Raw genomic sequence first — 21946 nt, forward strand, 5'->3', positions numbered from 1 at the left:
GACATCAACGTAACCTCCTGTTGTGAGGACGACGGTCCTATGTCAGAATGGTTCAGATAATAACTACAGAACGAAGCCAACATCAGCGTGAGCTTTGGTTGCGAATGGTATGAACTTTGAACTCTTATTCACTACAGAAGTGATACCTCCTAGCCGTTGAGTTAGCAACCGCAGCTGCAAACGCAGGTTAGGAAGGAACAGACAGAGTATCCCGTCTACCACACGATGACGTTACTACAACGTATCCAATTTACCAGCAGAGACATTCTTCAAAGGACTCGGTTGGGCAACACGGCCTTCCATCTACCACCAACCTACCGAAGCGCAGCTCAGAGTAAATATTTATTGCATTTTCCTTTTCCAAATGGGCGGCAATTTAGAATGCATAAGATACTGTATTTATGATAGCACAGCTTCTTCCCTTTGTTCCTCAGTCTTCCCACTCTTTCACTCAAACCCAGACCCTTTTCTTTTGTGTAACAAGCTGTCATATCTGTTCCGCCCGCTAGGGACGTTTTCCTTTATGACGTAATTTGTAATCAAGTTATGATTTAATTATGTGTATGTGTAATTCTGTGTGATTAGTTAGGTATTTAGTAAATAAATAATTAAACCCAATTTTGTATTGCTGATTCAACTTGTGAGCCAGGGTTCGTGAAGATAACTAAGAATTTACAACGTTCAGATGAGACTGAATTAAGATGACGATTAATATTGACTGCTATTGATGTAAAATGTTACTAGGTCTTTAAGAGTTTATTTGGAAGATAACAGCTATATAAATATTATTTTGTGGTGCTCTGACTCTCTAGTTAATTACATTTACATGATTAGCTCAATCAGGTAATATTAATTACGGATAAATTATTTTATAGAATAGCATGTCATGTCACTTAATCCGGCGTAGCCAAAGACACGACAGTTGCTTCACGTTTCATTTGGTATTTTATTGTTTTCTTTGAGTTTTGTACTAAGTGTTGTAAAAATGTAACACATACTTGTGAAAATTGCACCAAAGTGACAAAAAAAAACTGCCATTGAATTTATGTAATTCAGCATGGCGACCTTCAGAATGGCAATATTCTCATTTCAATGGGATAATCTGTCTGCACTGGTTCATGGCAACGAGGTTGCATTAGAAGGACACCATCTGTCGAAAGACAATGGCAAACGGCTTTGTCTGGGTTATGCCAAGGAACTACAGATGAGTTTGCATGGCTCCCATTCATGTACGGGTTGAAGCAAAATTTGGCGACATAATCTCTGGACAAAGAGTTGACTAGATTAAGAGATGAATCAGGTGTGTTATCTGTGTCAGCAGGCTCAAATCTGAGTGTGTGTGTGTGTGTGTTTGGAGAGCAAGTTTAAAGAGTTTCCCAGCAGACAGAAGCACTTGGAAAGCATGAGACCAGCTTGTGAAAACAGTGAGGTGTGTTTAGAGAAAGTTGGTCCATACATCCAGTGCAACTTTTAGAAGGAATTGGCTCACAAGCTGCTCCTTGAGAATATCCTGATGATCAAGAACCAGAGGGTGGAAGCTGAGGTGTAAAGGTTATGCAGACAGCTGTCCATCAAACTGGTGGTTTACAGTATTTAGCTGACCTGGCGAATACATGACCCTCTTGAAAATAGCCATAGAAGTACTGGCGCAAGTAGGCCTGCCGTGTTGTGTAAGAGGGTGTGTGTGATTCAATGGGCAGTAGTAATTACATCTGCCACACAGCGTTGATCTGTAATTGTAGGTCAGTAAAACCAGTTAATTTATCTCATTGAGCAAACCCCCCAAAAATGACATCATTTAGAATAACATAATTTTTCACTACATAATATCTGCTAAGTATGTGAGAAGATTGTATACATAAATCATGTATGATCAAGTCAAATAGGATGGAATGTTTATTTCATCATAAATAAAAACACAAGCATCATATTGTTGTAAAAATCTACTTGGGAGTTTCACAGTGTTGACACAGTCACTTGGAGAATAAAGGATTATTTGTCAGAATGTGCAGTAATCACAGGGAAATATTTACATTCAAAACAGTACGCGTCACGACAACAGAACCTCACTAACAAGGTCTCTGTGGCACTTTTCTACTTTGCTGAGGCATTTAAGAGAGAATACATATTTAAAGACTACCTTTACACACTTTTCAAAAGGGCTATTGTTATTAACAATGATGTTATTATTATAGTTATTCACCACACACACACTGCATGTCTTTGTCTTTCAATGTAACTTTACCAAGTTGTAGTCAACAGTAAAATGTTATACATTCAAATGTATAAAACGAGTGCAGTACACTATCGAAGGACAAGAATGTCCCAAATTAAATAAGTATAATGAAAAACACAGCAGACTTCTCTCTCCCTATTGGTACAATGATTCACAATGAATCACTGCTTTGGTTGAAGCCACATTGATAGATATTTAGTATAGTTAAGGACTGTGAGAGAAAATGTTTGGTATTGATGAACATCTTCTTGTTCATCAAGTTATTGACATTCTCTATTATAATCAACTCCAGAAATGACTGAAAGACCAAGAAGTAACATAATGATGAATTCTGCAACAGTTAGTATAATGGCAGGTGTTTCGGAAGGTGAAAGGCTCAAATCTCTTCATTAGATGTGTACTAGAGAGCTCTTCTCAATGGTCGCTTCTGTGACAGTTTGGGCAGCGCCTTGAGGGATATTGACATTTTTAAGTAGACAATTTCTTCTTCTTGTACTTCAAGTTTGAGTGTAGGTAGTTTGAAAATAAACTGAAAAGGTGCATACCAACACCTACTGTGCTGAAGTGTGTAAAGAACAGGTATAGTCAAGGTTGGTGATTTACTGCCACCTACAGTTACGGAATGTTTGCTCTGGAGTATAATTAATTGGTTGACTGCCCCTGCTGTCCTGGATGGAATTCTATGATCCTTCCTTAACTCATAGCAAGTCCTACCCAGTTGATGACACCAAAATGGGGAAAGCCCCATGAGGTGCTGTCCATGCTGTCACAGAAGCGGCCATCGAGAGGAGCTCTCTACTACACATCTATGGTATATAATAATAATACAAAAAATAAACTTGGTGGGTGCTTACATTTCTCCTATTTCACACAAGTGTGTATTAATTGGGAATGTGTTTTTTGCATATCCCACTCTCCCTGAGACACCTGTGGAGAGTGGAGTCACGGGTCAGAGTCTGCCATTATCAACGGTGACCATGGAGCAATTTGGGGTAAGTGCCTTACTCAAGGGCACATCAACAGATTTCTCACCTTGAGGATTCAAACTAGTAACCTTTCGGTTACTGGCCAACTGCTCTAACCGATAGACTACCTGCCGCCCTTATCTTATGATTTTAGTAGTCTAGAAGCAGTCTGACACTAGCTGGCATTATGGGTACTGTAGTTCTTGGAGTATAATTATAATATTATAGTCATTTAGCAAACACAGTTAACACATATACAGTACACTATTCAGTATTATGTGGCAAACCCATAACTCAGTGATGCAAGCACCATGTTCTGAACAGCTAAGTCATCAGAACTATAGATATACACATGGGTGTTAAAGTTTATCTTAAAGGTCCAATGCAGCCATTTTTATCTCAACATCAAATCATTTCAGGGTAACAATTAAGTATCTTACCGTGATTGTTTTCAATTAAAATGGTAAAAAGGAAACAGAAATAGCTTCTTAGCAAAGAGAATGTCTGTGAGTGGTCTGAGTGGGGAGGGGAAAACAGAAAACGATCTGTTATTGGCAGAGAGATTTGGAACTCTCTTTCTTATTGGTCTAACTAATTTACCACCTGGTGATGTCAACAGGCAGGCCAAAACTCCATCCCACCAAAACAGGCTGACATTTCTGGCAGTCTTTTCAAACAGCTCTTACACAAAAAGGGCATTATTAGGATTTTCACAGTATTATTCCAACCTCCTAGTGCGGAAATATATATCAAACACAGGACATCTAGTTTTGACTGCACTGGACCTTTAAGGGATTTCAAATATAGTGTTTCTTGCTGTGTGTGTGTGTGTGTGTGTGTGTGTGTGTGTGTGTGTGTGGGGGGGGGTTATCATTCCAAAGTTTCAAACTAGTCTGGGCTTTTGTGGTTTTCTCTACCACCAATCTCTTGAATATTTACCATCAATGAATTGAAATGTATCACGATTAAATACAATCAATGACAATCCATCAATCGATAGTCATTGTACAGTTGCACAAATCCTGCATGTCTACTTTAATTATCTTTGGTTAGCATAAGTTGCCTGGCTGATACCAAAGATCCAGGCCTCTGAGTCTGGGGAGGGAGGCTGTTTGATGTTGTCAGCACGATGTGTCAATAATGAAAAGGGCTGTGCTTTTTCTGGTTGGTTCTCATCTGTCTTTCGTACCCAAACACCCACAGGCACAGCCACACACATCCGCCGGGCGCCGCCCCCTTCCAATACAATTGATGGCTTTTCAAACCCCCAGGAAAAAGTTTCAGAGAACCAACCAATGTAGCTGCTCTCTGAGACAACCGGAATATGACTTTCTGAAGACTGTCTTTAGACCAGTGGGGCGCAGTGTGTCGTGTGCCACGTGGGTTTGGGCGTCAGCCAGAACATAATACAAGAGGGAGTTTTGTCTAAAGTAGCCAACATAATTTATCTGTACAAGGAAGGATAATGTCTCATTTTCATTTTCTCTTCTCATTACAGATATCATAACGACCATCTCAATCAGTACATCATGGTACAGTACATTCCAGTATATTCTTGGCAATGTTCTATAGCAAAAGGAAACTGTTATAATAATTGAAAAATTACACACTAGATTTGTCTTAATTGTCATTTGGAAATGACCCAGCTACAGTCAGACCTACTGATTGCTGTAGCTCCCTTAGTTTGCGAAATTCTGTATTACTGTATGTAACCCTTTTCTAACATTTTCCACAAAGCAATGGCAGAAGGAAGACTGAGGGAAAACTAGCGTTGTAGTTTTACAAACAGTTGAATGTGAATTGTACAACATCCTGCTGCTTTCATGTAACTTAATAAATGCATATTACAACGTTGGAACATTTGAGCAGAACCCCGCCCCCCCCCCGCCCCAAGAAAATAAGCCCCAAAAACAGCTGTTTTAGAATGTTCAATGGGGAGACTATTTCCTCTTGAATGTTGTTTGAATGTTATTTTCCTGCCCTGCTCTGTAGCATTACGGAAGAAGAGCAGGTTAGTACCAGTTGGTTCGGCCTACAGTTCTAACATTCTCATCCTCATTGTCTTACGTCAGATAGCGTTAGTTTCGTCTGAACCAGTGTTATGATACTGATGACTTGTCACCACAGATGGTCTGTTTAGGATTCTACTGTTGTGGCTTGATGGAGTAGGCCTACATCGCCATCTAGTGGGCGTGTCGGGGACAACAGTTGTTTACAACTAGCATTGTAGCTAAGACTAACTCTAACCCTTTTCCTAACCTGCCACACTAATTATCCTAACCTGCCACGCTAATTATCCTAACCTGCTATGTAAACAAACCATCTGTGGTGACAAATCAGCAGCATCACCACCTCGGTTGAGGGACTAACATCGCGTAGGAGTGACGCCACATGTTAGAAGACAGTGGTCAGGATTAAATCCAAGTCGCGTTGTAGAGCAGCGCCCTAGACAGCCAACAATGTGCCTTTTAAAGGTAATTTACGCTTGAGCCAACATTTGCAGTGTTCACCATGAATGCGATCTCTGTGAAATTGCCTTTAAAAAGGCGCACTGTCGGCTGTCTAGTGTTCTTCTCAATAACGCACCTTGGATTGAATCCTGACCAAGGCTTCATTCCTTCTCCTTTCAATCCCCCAGGCCATTGTGAGAGCCCTTCAGGTACACTTCATCCTGTGACAGGGGCCCGTCGTAAGCCTCCATGTAAAGACTGCTAGTGCTACTGCCACTGCTGCCCAGGAAGGTGCCCACGGCCCGACCCTGGCGCGCATGGCCCACCGCGTCGCTGAACACCTTGTTGATCTGCTCCTCAGAAGGCATCCACCAGTCCGGGTTAGAGGCACAGTGCATTCGGATAAACTCTGAGGAGTACAAGTAAATATTTGTTATGATTAGAAAAACAAACTGCACACAATTTGATGTTGCCAACATCTGTTCACCAATCTCTTTAATAGCAGACATGTTGCTGTAGTACCCATCTCTTTAATAGCATACATGTTGCTGTAGTACCCATCTCTTTAGTAGCATACATGTTGCTGTAGTACCCATCTCTTTAGTAGCATACATGTTGCTGTAGTACCCATCTCTTTAGTAGCATACATGTTGCTGTAGTACCCATCTCTTTAATAGCATACATGTTGCTGTAGTACCCATCTCTTTAGTAGCATACATGTTGCTGTAGTACCCATCTCTTTAGTAGCATACATGTTGCTGTAGTACCCATCTCTTTAGTAGCATACATGTTGCTGTAGTACCCATCTCTTTAGTAGCATACATGTTGCTGTAGTACCCATCTCTTTAGTAGCATACATGTTGCTGTAGTACCCATCTCTTTAGTAGCATACATGTTGCTGTAGTACTCATCTCTTTAGTAGCATACATGTTGCTGTAGTACCCATCTCTTTAATAGCATACATGTTGCTGTAGTACCCATCTCTTTAGTAGCATACATGTTGCTGTAGTACCCATCTCTTTAGTAGCATACATGTTGCTGTAGTACCCATCTCTTTAATAGCATACATGTTGCTGTAGTACCCATCTCTTTAGTAGCATACATGTTGCTGTAGTACCCATCTCTTTAGTAGCATACATGTTGCTGTAGTACCCATCTCTTTAGTAGCATACATGTTGCTGTAGTACCCATCTCTTTAATAGCATACATGTTGCTGTAGTACCCATCTCTTTAGTAGCATACATGTTGCTGTAGTACCCATCTCTTTAGTAGCATACATGTTGCTGTAGTACCCATCTCTTTAGTAGCATACATGTTGCTGTAGTACCCATCTCTTTAGTAGCATACATGTTGCTGTAGTACCCATCTCTTTAATAGCATACATGTTGCTGTAGTACCCATCTCTTTAGTAGCATACATGTTGCTGTAGTACCCATCTCTTTAGTAGCATACATGTTGCTGTAGTACCCATCTCTTTAATAGCATACATGTTGCTGTAGTACCCATCTCTTTAGTAGCATACATGTTGCTGTAGTACCCATCTCTTTAGTAGCATACATGTTGCTGTAGTACCCATCTCTTTAGTAGCATACATGTTGCTGTAGTACCCATCTCTTTAATAGCATACATGTTGCTGTAGTACCCATCTCTTTAGTAGCATACATGTTGCTGTAGTACCCATCTCTTTAGTAGCATACATGTTGCTGTAGTACCCATCTCTTTAGTAGCATACATGTTGCTGTAGTACCCATCTCTTTAGTAGCATACATGTTGCTGTAGTACCCATCTCTTTAGTAGCATACATGTTGCTGTAGTACCCATCTCTTTAGTAGCATACATGTTGCTGTAGTACCCATCTCTTTAGTAGCATACATGTTGCTGTAGTACCCATCTCTTTAATAGCATACATGTTGCTGTAGTACCCATCTCTTTAATAGCATACATGTTGCTGTAGTACCCATCTCTTTAGTAGCATACATGTTGCTGTAGTACCCATCTCTTTAGTAGCATACATGTTGCTGTAGTACCCATCTCTTTAGTAGCATACATGTTGCTGTAGTACCCATCTCTTTAATAGCATACATGTTGCTGTAGTACCCATCTCTTTAGTAGCATACATGTTGCTGTAGTACCCATCTCTTTAATAGCATACATGTTGCTGTAGTACCCATCTCTTTAATAGCATACATGTTGCTGTAGTACCCATCTCTTTAGTAGCATACATGTTGCTGTAGTACCCATCTCTTTAATAGCATACATGTTGCTGTAGTACCCATCTCTTTAGTAGAGATGCCGCCAGTACCTCTGAGGCAGGTGACTTTGACAGGGTTGAGGGGCCGTCTCTCCGGCCCAGGCTCTCCTGAGTGAACTGAGCGTTTCCTCTTGCCCAGGCCGCACGAGTACTTGAGCTCGTCTGTAGTGAAGACGAAGCGGATCAGGTAGCGCAGCAGCCGCCGGCCATCTTTCTTGGACGAGTTGACTGCCTCGTCCCACTGCTTGTTGGTGATGAAGAGGGGGTAGTTCCCCAGGAGCTGTTTACTGCCCTGAGGAGGGGTATGAAGAAGTGAAGAGGGTGAGAATGACAGGAGGTAGGTGAGGGAAGGACGGCTCATAATAATGGCTGGAATGGAATGGTATAAAACCATGTTTTTGATGTGTTTGATACCATTCCATTTATTCAGTTTCAGCCATTACTATGAACCTGTCCCCCCCATTTAAATTTCCACAAACCACAACTGGTGAGAATGGAACGGCTTAGTTATGAGCTCTGAGTACCCTGCCATAGAGCCACCAGGGTTGGGGTCAATTCCATTTCAGTTCCGCCAATTCAGAAAGTCAACTGAAATTCCTTTTCCATTTTTTTCCTCATTGAAAAGCAATGAAACGAAAAAGGAAAATTGGAATTGGATTACAGTTGATTGACTGAATTGAAATGGAATTGACCCCAACCCTGAGGGGCACTAGCAGGGTATTGAAAAGTGCATTCAAGCTGTCAAAGCATTCAGAAGAAGTGCAGTCATTCATGTGTTATAACAAGGTTGTTAACTTCATGCTCAATATGTGATGGAGAACTATGATATTTTTTTAGTTAGTCTAGTTTCTCAAATAAATCTAAAGCATTAATTGTGCTATACACCTGATACCAACAATAACCCGTTCCTATTGTTGTAAACCCATTGCCCCATAGAACAATAAGTTATTGCCAGATGTAACTGCAATGTTGAGGAAAAGGCTGTGGTGGTTTCCATGAACTTTTTCTCCATTTAACAGAACCTATTTTTATCTTGTTATGCAACACTGTTGCAAGATGATATTTTCACATCCTTAATAGAGAAGCTGATTTGAATGGCAGTTTCACATCTTGTGCCACTAGTTTCGGTTTTATCTATAAAGCTGCTGTGCAACTCAGTTGAACATGACTTAAAGGGAGTCAGTGACAACATCCCCAAAAATCTATATATCCACTCCCCTATTTAACTGGGCTTTTAAATGATTGTTTTCTCCAAAATCAAAGTGTGTTAGACTCTCAGAGAGGAGTCCATGCCCAATGCCATTTGTTGTGTAGGTCTAGCTATATGCTTGATTAAAACATGAATGGGAAAGATAGGCCCCAGTTAATTTCACATTTTAAATGGATCTATATAACAGATTGTGAAACTCTTTCTAATAGTGGACTACTTTTGAGGTCTCAAAATGTCTGACAAACTAGGATGGGGGTGGGGACGACAACGCTTCTCATGCTTCTCATGCCGAGAAAGCCACCAAGGTGAGTAGGTGATATTTAAGGCCCATTAGAGTAAGGCACATTAGAAAGACACAAACTAAGTGAGGGATCATTCCGTTACATACAGTAAGAAAACACATCTTGAAAACACAAACCTCATATAATGTTTTCTGTTCTTCTTCCTGTAGAGATAGAGCGCTCTTTAGATCTAAAAGTTCACCCTGGTGTCTTATTTTGCATCTCTCATGTAACAGCTATAATATACACATTGGCCGTGTCCGAATACCCGTACTAAGCTTCTAAATAGTAGACATTTTGAGTATGCAAAAATAGAAAGTTTTATGGTATGTGAAATTTCAGAAATGTAGTATGCTACATAAAGGATGTACTCACTTCGGCTTTTCTGAAATGAGTATGGCTGGGGTCCTCCCTGGGTCAGCCCTAGCCCTCCCTGACCCTCTCCACCCATCTCCCTGGGGCAGGAAGCTGGCTGGATGGAGTTGCGTCCCCTGGCGGCCTTGGCAGGGTTTGCTCCGACTCCCCTCCCTGGGGGTCGCCCCCAGCCCTACCTGGCCCTCTGGAGCTATCTCTCATTCAATTCATTGAAGCCCAGGTAAATGGTTGGAGTGACGAGGACTCTCTTGGAATTCATGATTCACCTGAGAGGGCCCCTGTCAGCCGGCTTCTAAATGGTTCCTCGCTCCCCACGTGGATTGGCCTCCATCAGTGGAGGCACTTTCGGAGACGGTTCACCTTTGGTGACTCTAGATAACCTTGAGCCGATCTCGCGCCCTTTGTGGCGGTGACGCTCCAATAGCGTATCTTAAAGTTGCTGCAGTTAAAAAGCCTATAGTTGGATCTTGGGACCGCCTGTCCCTGCCCCTGCTTCTTGGGGCTCCCTTGATGCGCTTAATTGAATGTCCTGTGTGGTCCAAATCGTTGACTTTGAAAACATTTGTGTTCAAGTAGGCCCGGTCACTTGAATACCTCAGCTAGGATTAATGGAATAGGACTTTGGTTCTATTTTGTGGGTTTTTCTTCTGAACTGGGGCCATGATTAAGAGGGACGGACGGGGGGCATTCGTATTGTGCCGCTAGAGGTGAAATTCTTGGACCGGTGCAAGACGGACAAAAGTGAAAGCTTTTGCCAAGAATGTTTTCATTAATCAAGAACAAAAGTTAGCGGTCCGAAGACAATCAGATACCTTTGTATTTCCGACCAAAAAAAAATGGTTTGTCACTCCAGGGGCTCATCAAACAGAGTAAACAATGTACACCCCTAGCCATGGTATTTGTGGACTTTGTGAAGGCTTTCGACTCGGCATTGCATGAGCACCTTCTGGGTGTTCTTGGGTAAAGGGGCCTTGACCGGCACATCATGGAGTTGATCGGGAGCATCTATGAGAACAGCGTAACAAGGGTCACTCTCGATGGAGTGAAATCTTTGATGATTGACATGTTGGTCCGGGTTAAGCAATACGATCCAAGGTCGCAGCTGCTGTTCCGTCCAGACACTCGAACGCCAGGGCTCTGGGGTCGGGCCAGAAGGCCGCCAGACTACCACTTTAGTTTTTGCCGATGACTTGGTACTGTTGAACAGCTCGGTGAAAGGTAGGGGAAAAAAACATGGCAATTCTGGAACAATATTGCCAACTGATGGAGTTGAGAGTTCAACCCAGAAAGTGCCACAGTTTCTCAATTGAGAAAGGTGGTAATGACAAGGGCAAGTCCTCATTCAAGGTTAATGACTGTTTATCCTGGAAACTGAATGGAGAGGACTTGCACTTAATTGGGCCTGAGGAATCCTAAAAATATCTTGGAATGCAAGTGAACCCGTAGGCAGGCATTGTTAAACCGAAACTGATCGGGCTACTTCGTGACTGGATATGCAAGATCGGATGGGCGGTGAGAAAACCTTCTCAGAAGGTCTTTCACTGTCCCGAGGCTAATCTACAGAGCTGACCACAGCAACCTAAAGGGGGTCGACCTGACCAAAATAGATGGAATGATAAGAACCGCTGTGAAAGAATGGCTCCCCCACCCATGAGCACATGTAACGGGTTGCTCTATGTGAAACACTGATACGGGGGTCTAGGTATCGTGAAGCTGGCCCCCCAGATTACATCAATCCAGGCCAGAAGGATCCACCGGCAGATGAGGGAATATGGCTGCAAGCCGGTGAGAGCGACACAAAGATGCCCTCCATCGACAACAACACAACTGGCTTAGTGACGCTGCATTTCCCAATACCGTGTGATTGGAGGCAGGAAGAAATGTGAAAATGGATATGCCTGTCAACTCAAGGTGTGGGGACGCAGGCCTTTGGCAGTGATAAGATCAGCAAAACTAGGCTTACTTCCTCAGTGGGATTTGGCCAGTATAACAATGGACTGAAGTTGAGGGCAAATGTCTATCCTACTCAGGAGATGTTCAAAAGGGGAAGGCTGGAGAAGGATTCCTCTTGGAGGCACTTTCCAGCCCTGTATGAATCTTGCTGACATATACTGGGTCGATGCCAGTTGATCCAAGGAGCCCGCATAAATAGGCACAACAGGGTGTGTGACCTATCAGTAACGGAAGCCGAAAGCAACGGATGGAACGTTATCAAGGAGATACATATCTCCACGCTGGATGGGAGACTAAGGAAACCAGACTTGATATTTGTGAAAAATGGTGCCGCTTTGGTGGTTGACGTTACAGTGCGATACGAAGACGCCGTTGACACCGTCAAATATTGGAAAAGATTGCATACTACATCACTGTTGCTGCATCAATCATTAACAAGCTGCTGGGAGTCGATAGGGTCACCTTGTTTGGCTTCTCGAGAGGGGCCCTGAGCAAGTGGCCTACTCCTAACGATTAAGTATTGCAAGCCATGGGACTATCTTGGTCTTGAAGGGCGGACTTCGCAAAGCTGGAAAAACAAAGAGTCCTGCTCTACTCCATAGATCTGCTGAGAGATGTCAATCATGTAGATCGGCTCGACGAAGAGGCACAGAGTGATGAAGGTGTTTAAACCACATCAGGCAAGTGGGTCTGATATTCCTCCCTACTCCATAGAAGGAAAACCCTAACCGTGGTCGGGAGTCCACTTATGTGTCCGTCAGAGCATGGTGGAATACAAGGGTTGGCCGGGACAAGATCCGATAATAAGGGTAACTGACCCGGGCTATGTGTCCATTAGTGATTAACATGGGTAACTGGGATCCCGAGACTGTTTTAACAGAGTTGGTCCCCGTTAAGATATAGTACCTTGATGCTTAAACTATTTCCACTCTTTATCTCCCCCGTTATTCATGATCGATCTGTATAATCATCAACTTGATTTAGCCAAATATAGGATATATTTATTATATGAAATATTCTGTCATTCATTGAAGGAGGTTATCTAGCAAGCTTAGCAACTTTGTTCATTTGACTTTTGTTGGACTGCCATTACAAAGTTTGTATGATTCGACAACGCTATACGAGGGGTGCACTCCGTGTGTCCTAATTTAGATCTGTGTCCAGTTAGCCGACTGCTGAAATTCTCTGAATTAATTGAGGAACATTATGAACGGCCTGTTTTGCTATTCAAAACAATGTTGTAGGCGATCAAAGATAGTTCCTCTATCATTACTGAATATCAGTTTAATTTGCCCTGAAATCAAGGTGACAAGGTGGCGCAGCGACAACCTTATTTGCAGAGAACCCTGGCATAGTGACCATATTTTAGTTTTACATGCTTTAAATGGGCACTTCTGATTTTTGCCATATTTCCCGGACTCTCTGGATAAATATGAATTATTCTCGGTATTGAAACAGGAAAATATGAATCCCTCCATGGAACAGAGTCCTGCAGGGGTTAACGGCTAGGTTGAACTCACCTGGCCCCTGGATCAGCCTAAATGTACTGTATGTCAAAGTGAAGAAATTCAAAGTGTAGCTATGGGACCGGCCTCGCCCAATAAATATCAAAGGGAAGAGGGGACTCAGAGGACCATGCACACAGAAGGAAGTAAACACTGGATAACACGATAAGTGCCGTCCTCTCGCAACACACATCCAGTACAGTAACAAGTATCACAAACACACTCACACTGGCAAACCACACAGTCTTACACTTTCATATATTGGCCGAGGGCGCTACCATCCGATTCCTAGCCAAATAATCGCTCTTGTGTTGCCTTAGGTGTTCTCAAGTGCCGGACAGAAACAAGCAGTGAAGATAATACTGATTACCGCTCACCCCAGCTGAAGCACGCCGGTTAGTAGTGTCAGCCCTTGGCTCTCTCTTCTCCAGGGAAGTAATGCGTAGCACATTGATGACTAGACAGGGCGACTGACAGCCAGTCTGGAAGCCAGAAAAGGATCAGAACTACACTGACATGTGGCTAAACCGAATGACAAGCCTCGTTTAGCCAGTGCTCCTCATCTCAAAGTGACGAAATTCAATGAAGCGGGTAAACGGTAGGCAACTTTGAGCCTCTTTAGGTAGCCAACTAGTTACCAGATACACGTCTGGACCCCCAGCCCACTCCCGAGAGTCCCTGGTCATTGACTCCCTGTCAAAATTAATGAATGGCGGGAAACATTGCAATTGCACATTAGATGACGCATTCTCAGAATGGATGAGCTTAGTATGTTGATATTTGCACGTACTGCATTCGTTTTTTACTGAACAATACGTTCTAAATATAGTATGTAGTACAATTAATACACAGTATGCAGTAAGCAAGACAGATTTCAGACACGGCCAGTATGACTAGTGATAAAACATAAAAAGGTACAGTACAGTACCTGACAGAAACTGGAACAGACCAAGAGTATTTCTTTCTAGAAAGACACAGTCTGTGTTTTGAGACAAACTGATTTCTTGCCTCTGTTAGTTGTTCCTCTGCCATGGGCTGTATAAACTGGTCATGGTGCTGGAGAACAGTCTTGAAGAAGTCCAGCACATTCTGGCAGGGAGCTGGAAGGAAATCAGGGTTATAAAAAGCCATCAAAAAGATTTGATTGAAGACACAGAAAGAATGTGATATATAAATCGAGTCCGGGGTGTCTAACTCTAAGTCGCTCTAGATAAGAGCATCTGCTTAATGACTAAAATGTCAAATACAGCCCCCCCTCGAAATGATTGGGACAGTGACACGTTTTGGCTCTGTACTCCAGCACTTTGGATTTTAAATGATACAATGACTATTGACTATTGAGGTTAAAGTGCAGGCTGTCAGCTTTAATTTGATGGTATTTTGATCCATATCAGGTAAACCATTTACAAATTAAAACACTTTTTGTACACAGTCCCCCCATTTTAGGGAACCAAAGATATTGGGACAAATTCACTTCACTCAAACTTTTCTCTCCAAAGTTTCTTATTTTATTTATTTTTATTGACCCTTTATTTAACTAGGCAAGTCAGTTAAGAACAAATTCTTATTTACAATGATGGCCTACCCCAGCCAAACCCTAACCCGGACGACACTGGGCCAAATGTGTGCCGCCCTATGGGACTCCCAATCACGACCGGTTGTGATACAGCCTGGAATCAAACCAGGGTCTGTAGTGACGCCTCTAGCACTGAGATAAAGTGCCTTAGACTGCTGCGCCACTCGGGAGCCCAGAAAAGTGCTGGAGTACAGAACCAAAACAACAACAACAAATTCCAGAGGGCACTGTAAATCTTGAACTTGACATAAAAAGTTAGATTACTACACCACATGGTTACCCCCCTCATTTGGCACTGTGTCATTATTGTGACCTGCTATGTCAAGTCACAGGGTAAAGACCCAAATCCACGGAGTTGTCTTGGGCAGCAAAATTAGCACATCGTCTCACTTGAGGCTTTTACGGGTGACAGCATTCTATAGTATCCACATACCAAGTCACAATCTCACAAGAATCTGCCTTTACTGGGTTCTATGATCCTGAAACCCCAGTACTGTACCCGGTATGTTGTCCATCTTGTTGCGCAGCTCTTCGTTCTCCTGCTGCAGACACAGTACCTCCTGCTCCAGCTCCACACAGCGAGGGCAGCAGCTCTCCTCCTCCTCCTCTTCCTCCTCCGGCAGGGTGGACGAGGGGTGGCCATACGAATCTGAGGGGGCCGGGGAATTCCAGCCCCCCAGGTTGTGGCCCGGCGACCCCCCAGACTCGGGCTCAGCTGGTGGGCATCGCTCTCCCTCGAGGCCCGGGCCCGGGTGGGGCTGCTGGTTCCCGGTGAGCAGATAGCTCTGGAGGGACTCAGTGAAAATGCGCAGAAAGGCAGATGTTTGTTGTTGGCTCCAGTGGCTGTGCTGGGCTTCGTCATCAGGGTCGACGGTGGCGCTCTCGTCAAGACGTGGCGTGCCCAGGGTGGGGTAATGACTCCCCTGACCCGCGACTGGCCTTGACTCCGCCCCAGGTCCAGAGAGGCAGCTGTCCTCCTGCTTGATGTGGGAGGAGGGCAGAGGAGCTTGAGGCTCCACAAACCGGCCATTGTTGTTGAGAAGAGTGAGGACCCGGCTACACTGCTGTGCGAAGGCATCCAAGATGAGGCGGTTTTCTAGAGGAACAGAGAGCGAGTAGATAAAGATAGCCAAGACGTTCACTATGACATGAAGGCCAACCAGCACATTTTGGAGTCAACATTTGGGCATCAACACATTTCTACATTTCCACAGTCCTTGATTACTTGGCATTGAAATGATAGCATGGATTTTTTTTAAACACAGAAGAGCGTGGACTAGATTAGTTGTTCATAATACTACAGTAGGATTGCTTCAGTCTTATCCCTTTCTCAGTCACCTCTACTTGACTCTCAAATTCTATATAAAGGTGTTGGCGTTTCTGCTTCGCTGCTCTGGCTTCCTCCCCTCACCACCCTCACTCCCTCTATCTGGCTCTTCCCCTTTCTCTACAAGAGTCATATTTTACCCGAGTACAGGTTCCCTCCATTCAATGGCACTCTTGTACAAGCAAGCTGGTTGAGTCAGACGTCAATATCTAGGCCTACACTAGTCCTTCCCTTGCCATTGTTGCCTGTGCTTGCTCTTTGTGGGTTATAGGCTTTGGTTGCAGTTGAGCACTTTTTGACAAATGCATTTGATTTGATGATATTTGATGCCCCCCTCCTCTTGAGCTTAACTAATCACCCAAGCCAAACAAATGGGTTTATGATGCTACTGAGCTATAATATCATCCATAACAGCTCATAAAAGCAGCTCTCCCTGTGTCCTTCTCCCAGCAGTCTCAGCACATCGGAATGAGATGATCTCGCACATCTCCCCTCTAATGATTACGAATGTGTTGCCTTCACACACAAAGAGACAAGGCAGGTAATTATGAGCGCAGACAGCTACCCACGGCGTCCTCGCTGCAACTGGGCGGGAGGCCCGGCACTCTGGCAGCCGCTGAGACGTGTCTATCGGCCTGGCGCAGATGTGTCGCATTTATTAATATGCGTGCCGTCTTTGTTTACCCGCCGAGATGTATCTGATATCATCCCCCGTGCCTCCGTCCCTCCCACCCGCCCCTCTTCTCTTGCTCCCTGGTAGTGTGCACGGGGAGACAGCCTCATAAAATGTCATTAAATACAACATGCTCCGCAGAGGAAAATTTATGAGCACCATTTATTTTAATCACAACTCTTTGGAAAAGCTTTTAAATGCAATTTGCTTTATTGTGTGTGGATCTCAGGGCTGGCGTCCTTGGGTTCCTCCTTCTGTCTGTGGCATGCAGAATGGGAAAGAAACACCACCTCTGTCTGACTGTCACCTCCAGGGAAATGTGCTCTTATCACTCGAATCATTAAATCACATGAATACTTAGTTGTATTGGCTAGCTTTTGTCGTATGGTTAACAAAATATATACCCTTTTTGTACTATTGCGCCAAACTGACCCAAACGTTCTTGCTCGATTATTTTCTTTATGCTCTGTTCTTTTCAGCATAATTACAACAGTTTGGTTTAGGTCAACTCGGTTGGCTCAGTGGAGTGAAAAGTTCCATACTGTATCGAATGCAGATACCTAATAACTGTGTAAAACTGGGCTTTGAATTGGGTTGAAAATTAAGACAAAATTGGAAGCCCCAGTACCATAGGAGCAGGTTAGTTATAACATAGTGATTGTTCAGGGGAGCCTATATGCCTACCATAGAGCATGTAATACTGTATGAGGCCTGTACTTTGTCACTGCCCTGGATAATGGCATGAGGCGACATTACAAGTATTATACCAATTTGGCTTAATGCTACAGCACAGTGCTAATACAGTATAAGCTAGATAGTGCTGTGTCAGCGTAACAACAATCTCAGAATACTGAGCTCAACCTCCCCTGCTAGTGGAGTGATAAGGAGATCTATATCTGTGGGGGAAATATGATATCTGTTTAATTTAGTAACAAAACTGCTTCCGGCTCTGGTCAAAGGTATTGCACTAAAATAGGGATATGGTGCCAATTGGGACGCAGATCAAGGTTCCTATAGAAATAGAAGTGTGGTGTATTTCTATGCTTACTCTTCCTTTGAGAAACCAGTTTGCCCGCTTTTGCTCAAAAGCAGTGCACATCATTACAATGGATATTCACACAGACATAAACACAAACACACTTCAACAACTGCACAACCCTATCACTCATTTGAGCACACACAGACCCTATAGTGGGCCTACTCAGTCATGGCTGCTTATTTTCAGTAGTACATAATATCTATCACAGGAAATTATAGAGAGAGCGGAGATTGATGGAGATATGGGGGGGGATCAAATTAAATGTTGTCACACGCAACCAATACAACAGGTTACAACACCTTACCATGCTTAGAACAAGCCCTTAACAACAATGTAGTTTTTTATAAAATAAGAGTTAAAAAAATATTGACTAAATAAACTAACGTAAAAAAAGTAACACAATAAAATAACAATAACAAGGCTATATATACAGGGGGTACTGGTACAGCGTCAATGTGCGGGGGTACAGGTTAGTCGAGGTAATTGAGGTAATATGTACATGTAGGTGTAACAGTATAACTTTAGACCGTTCCCTCGCCCATACCCGGGCGCGAACCAGGGACCCTCTGCACACATCAACAACAGTCACCCACGAAGCATCGTTACCCATCGCTTCACAAAAGACGTGGCCCTTGCAGAGCAAGGGGAACCACTACTTCAAGGTCTCAGAGCAAGTGACGTCACCGATGGAAACGCTATTTAGCGCGCACCACCGCTAACTAGCTAGCCGTTTCACATCCGTTACATAGGTAGGGGTATCCATTGATAATAAACAGCGAGTAGCAGCAGTGTAAAGTGGATTCACCTGGTTAGTCTAGGACATGGTAAGAGCAGGTGTTCCTAATGTTTTGTACACTTAGTGTATAGTTACTACTCTCTGCTGGACTGATATGCCATTTAGGTTTCATTTGTTGTTCTATGACTATTTTATTAGGCTATCTGTATCATTTTAGCCTACAATACCTCAAATAGGCCTAGGCCCTACTTGTGGTGAATCAATAATTGTCTTTATGCAAAATACAAAAAACCTTAACCTAAAACTGTTGTTTGACAACAAATTTGTGTCATATTGGGTCAACCATGCAAATAGCCTACCTAGTAAGGTCTGGATATGGCTAAATACATACAGCATATTTTAAAATGTGTGTTTTATTACACTCATAGAAAAAAATCTGCCCCCATAGGAGAACCCTTTGAAGAACCATTTTTTGTTCCAGGTTAAACACTTTTGGTTCCAGGTAGAACCCTATTGGGCTCCATGTAGAACCCTTTCCCCAGAGAATTCTACATGGAATCCAAAAGAGTTATACCTGGAACCAAAAAGAGTTATACCTGGAACCCCAAAAAATCCTATGAGGACAGCCGAATAAGCTTTTTGGGACCCTTTTTTCTGTGTTGGAAAGGATTGTAATACTAACCAGAGAATGTATTTCTAACAGTGGTTGCATTGCATTTACGCGCACAGGCAACAGGCCTAGACATCCTCTAGTCTAGTCCAACACCTAATTCCTAAAATAAAGGATAAACTTTTCCTAATTTCACTTTCTCAACAAGTTTGAAAACATACCTGAGCTTATCCCGTAAGTGCAATCGGGAGATTCGTGGTTGAGCGCGGCTTTTCCAGGCGAATACGTGGGGTCCTGGCGCACCGCGGTGCCGCTGCCGACCCTCTCCTGGAAGCCAAGTGATGCTGCCGCCACACTCCCCACTGTTGCTGAGGTAGATGTCGCGGCTCTACTGCTGGGCCTGTTATCGCATGGGAAACGCTGTTGCTGCTGCAGCTGCGGTGTCGCGAGATACTGGCTGCTGCTGCTGATGGTGAGGGAGGTTTGGTGGAGCTGCTGCCGCTGTTGCTGATACTGTTGTTGATACGGATGATGGTGATTGAGATTATGATTGTAGTGATGACCGCCTCCGTCTCCCAGCAGCGGGATATCGACCATTGTGGGTCTGTCGAACCGCGCCTTCCCCACCAACCGCTTGTTTGGGAAGGTCTTGAGGCTGCTGTATGGACCCCGCTGCTGACTGCACATCTTTGGGGCGCAGAGACCCTCGTCGGCAGGTTGCATTTCCCCCTCCATCACTGCAAGTTTCAACACGCAGTGGTGACTCGAGCTCGCTCTTGTCGCGTCCTTGTCTGGTGACTGGTTATTTTTTTCGTCACCGTCTCGCTGTCTGGCTCAGTTTCCCCCCCAGTAGTGCACTTTAATATTCAGAGGGTGGGCTAATTTACTGACAAGACACAGCTCCAATCCCCAGACGGGGGGCGCCGCGTTAAAAAGTGATTGTGCCAAGCGGGAAATACAGGCGCGATCTGCACACCTCGCTGTCTGTACATTGTGTCTCTAATCGTCTTCATGAGCATACACAGTTTTAAAGCAAAATGATATCGATGAAACTATAGCGGCCATTTTGCCTCTGAGGACAAGCTGGGTGAAGAGAGAATATGCTACCCCTTCACTATGACAACGGCCTCAAATAAGTGTGTCTCTAAAAATGACAGCTAAAATTAATAGGACAGCCTAATTGGGTTGTGTTTGGCTTTTGGAATGTTTGAAATAACCTACATGAGACCAAACATGGCATGACTGTGTACCTTTACATGTACACCAACAATTCGATATTAAAGTGATTATAGCAGAAGGCCAAGTATGGCATTAGTCATGTAAACCCTTTACTCTGTTTATCTTAATCGCCGTAAGGTCATAATCAAAGTAAGCATACGCCGATTAAAACACCTGGTTTTCTGAGCAATCTTTCGAATTATTAGGACATGTAAACAGTTTAAATCCGCGTTCCATGGGTTTATTTGATCTGCGCATGTGCCTGCACCGGGTAGCGCAAGCCTCCCTATGCGCAAGTGAGGTGAGTTCAGAAAAACTGTAAATTTTCGTCTTATAAGTAGTTTCACATACAATCAGTTGTGGAAAAAGTACCCAACAGTCATACTTGAGTAAAAGTAAAGATACCTTGATAGAGAATGACTCAAGAAAAAGTGAAAGTCACCCAGTAAAATACTACCTGAGTAAAAGTCAAAAGTATTTGTTTTTAAATATACTTAAGTATCAAAAGTAAATGTAATTGCTTAAATATACTTAAGTGTCAAAGTAAAAGTATAAATCATTTCAAATTCCTTATATTAGGCAAACCAAACGGCACAATTGTTTTATTTTAATTTAATGTTTTTACATTTACGGAAAGCCAGGGGCATTCCAAAACTCAGACATAATTTACAAACGAAGCAATCGCGTTTCGTGACTCAGCCAGATCAGAAGCAGTAGGAATGAACAGGGATGTTCTCTTCTTAAGTGCGTGAATTGGACAATTTTCCTGTCCTGCTAAGCATTCAAAATGTAACGAGTACTTTTGAGTGTCAAGGAAAATGTATGGAGTAAAAGGTACATTATTTTCATTAGGAATGTAGTCCATAAAATGTTTCATAATTCACTAATCAACAGCGTTTCTCATAGGCCTACGTACCATTATTATAAGACAAAACAAATAAAAGAAGGAAATTATACAAAATAAAAGTGTCATTGTTGTTTTCCTTAGATTTACTTTTCTCTCCAAAAAAATATAATGTATAGGCCTACACTCTTAGAAAAAAGGTTCCAAAAGGCTTATTCGGCTGTCCTCGTAGGGAACCCTTTCTGGTTCCAGGTAGAACCCTTGGTGGTTCCAGGTAGCTTCTGTAGAAAGGGTTCACCTGGAACCAAAATGTTTTTTTTCAAAGGGTTCTCCTGTGGGGACAGCCACAGAACCCTTTAAGGTTCTAGACATCACAGTGAGAATCTGTGTATGCTTTCCTCTTTTATTTTCATTGAACCTTTATTTAACTAGGCAAGTCAGCTAAGAACACATTCTTATTTACAATGATGGCCTACCAAAAGGCCTCCTGCGGGTATGGGGCCTGAGATTTAAAAAATAAAATAAATACTATATATATATATAGGACAAAACACACATCACAACAAGAGAGACAACACAACACTACATAAAGAGAGACCTAAGACAACATAGCAAGGCAGCAACGCAGCATGGTAGCAACACAACATGACAACAACATGGTAGCAGCACAAAACACGTTACAAACATTATTGGGCAC

General features: G+C 43.1%; 1 protein-coding gene across 1 annotated transcript; it reads right to left on the reverse strand.

The window, feature by feature from the left end:
• Positions 1–1878: 1878 nt before the first annotated feature.
• Positions 1879–20776, reverse strand: bend4 (BEN domain containing 4). The gene is made up of 6 exons (XM_036943165.2): positions 19409–20776; positions 15302–15898; positions 14235–14326; positions 9531–9557; positions 7954–8194; positions 1879–6060 (listed from the first exon to the last, which is right to left on the reverse strand). Exons 1-6 carry the CDS (start codon positions 19920–19922, stop codon positions 5828–5830), a joined length of 1704 nt encoding a protein of 567 aa, XP_036799060.1. The 5' UTR covers positions 19923–20776; the 3' UTR covers positions 1879–5827.
• Between the last annotated feature and the right edge of the window lie 1170 nt (positions 20777–21946).

This window comes from Oncorhynchus mykiss, chromosome 14 (genome assembly GCF_057628025.1).
Source record: "Oncorhynchus mykiss isolate SJ-2025 chromosome 14, ASM5762802v1, whole genome shotgun sequence".
Lineage (NCBI taxonomy): Eukaryota > Metazoa > Chordata > Actinopteri > Salmoniformes > Salmonidae > Oncorhynchus > Oncorhynchus mykiss.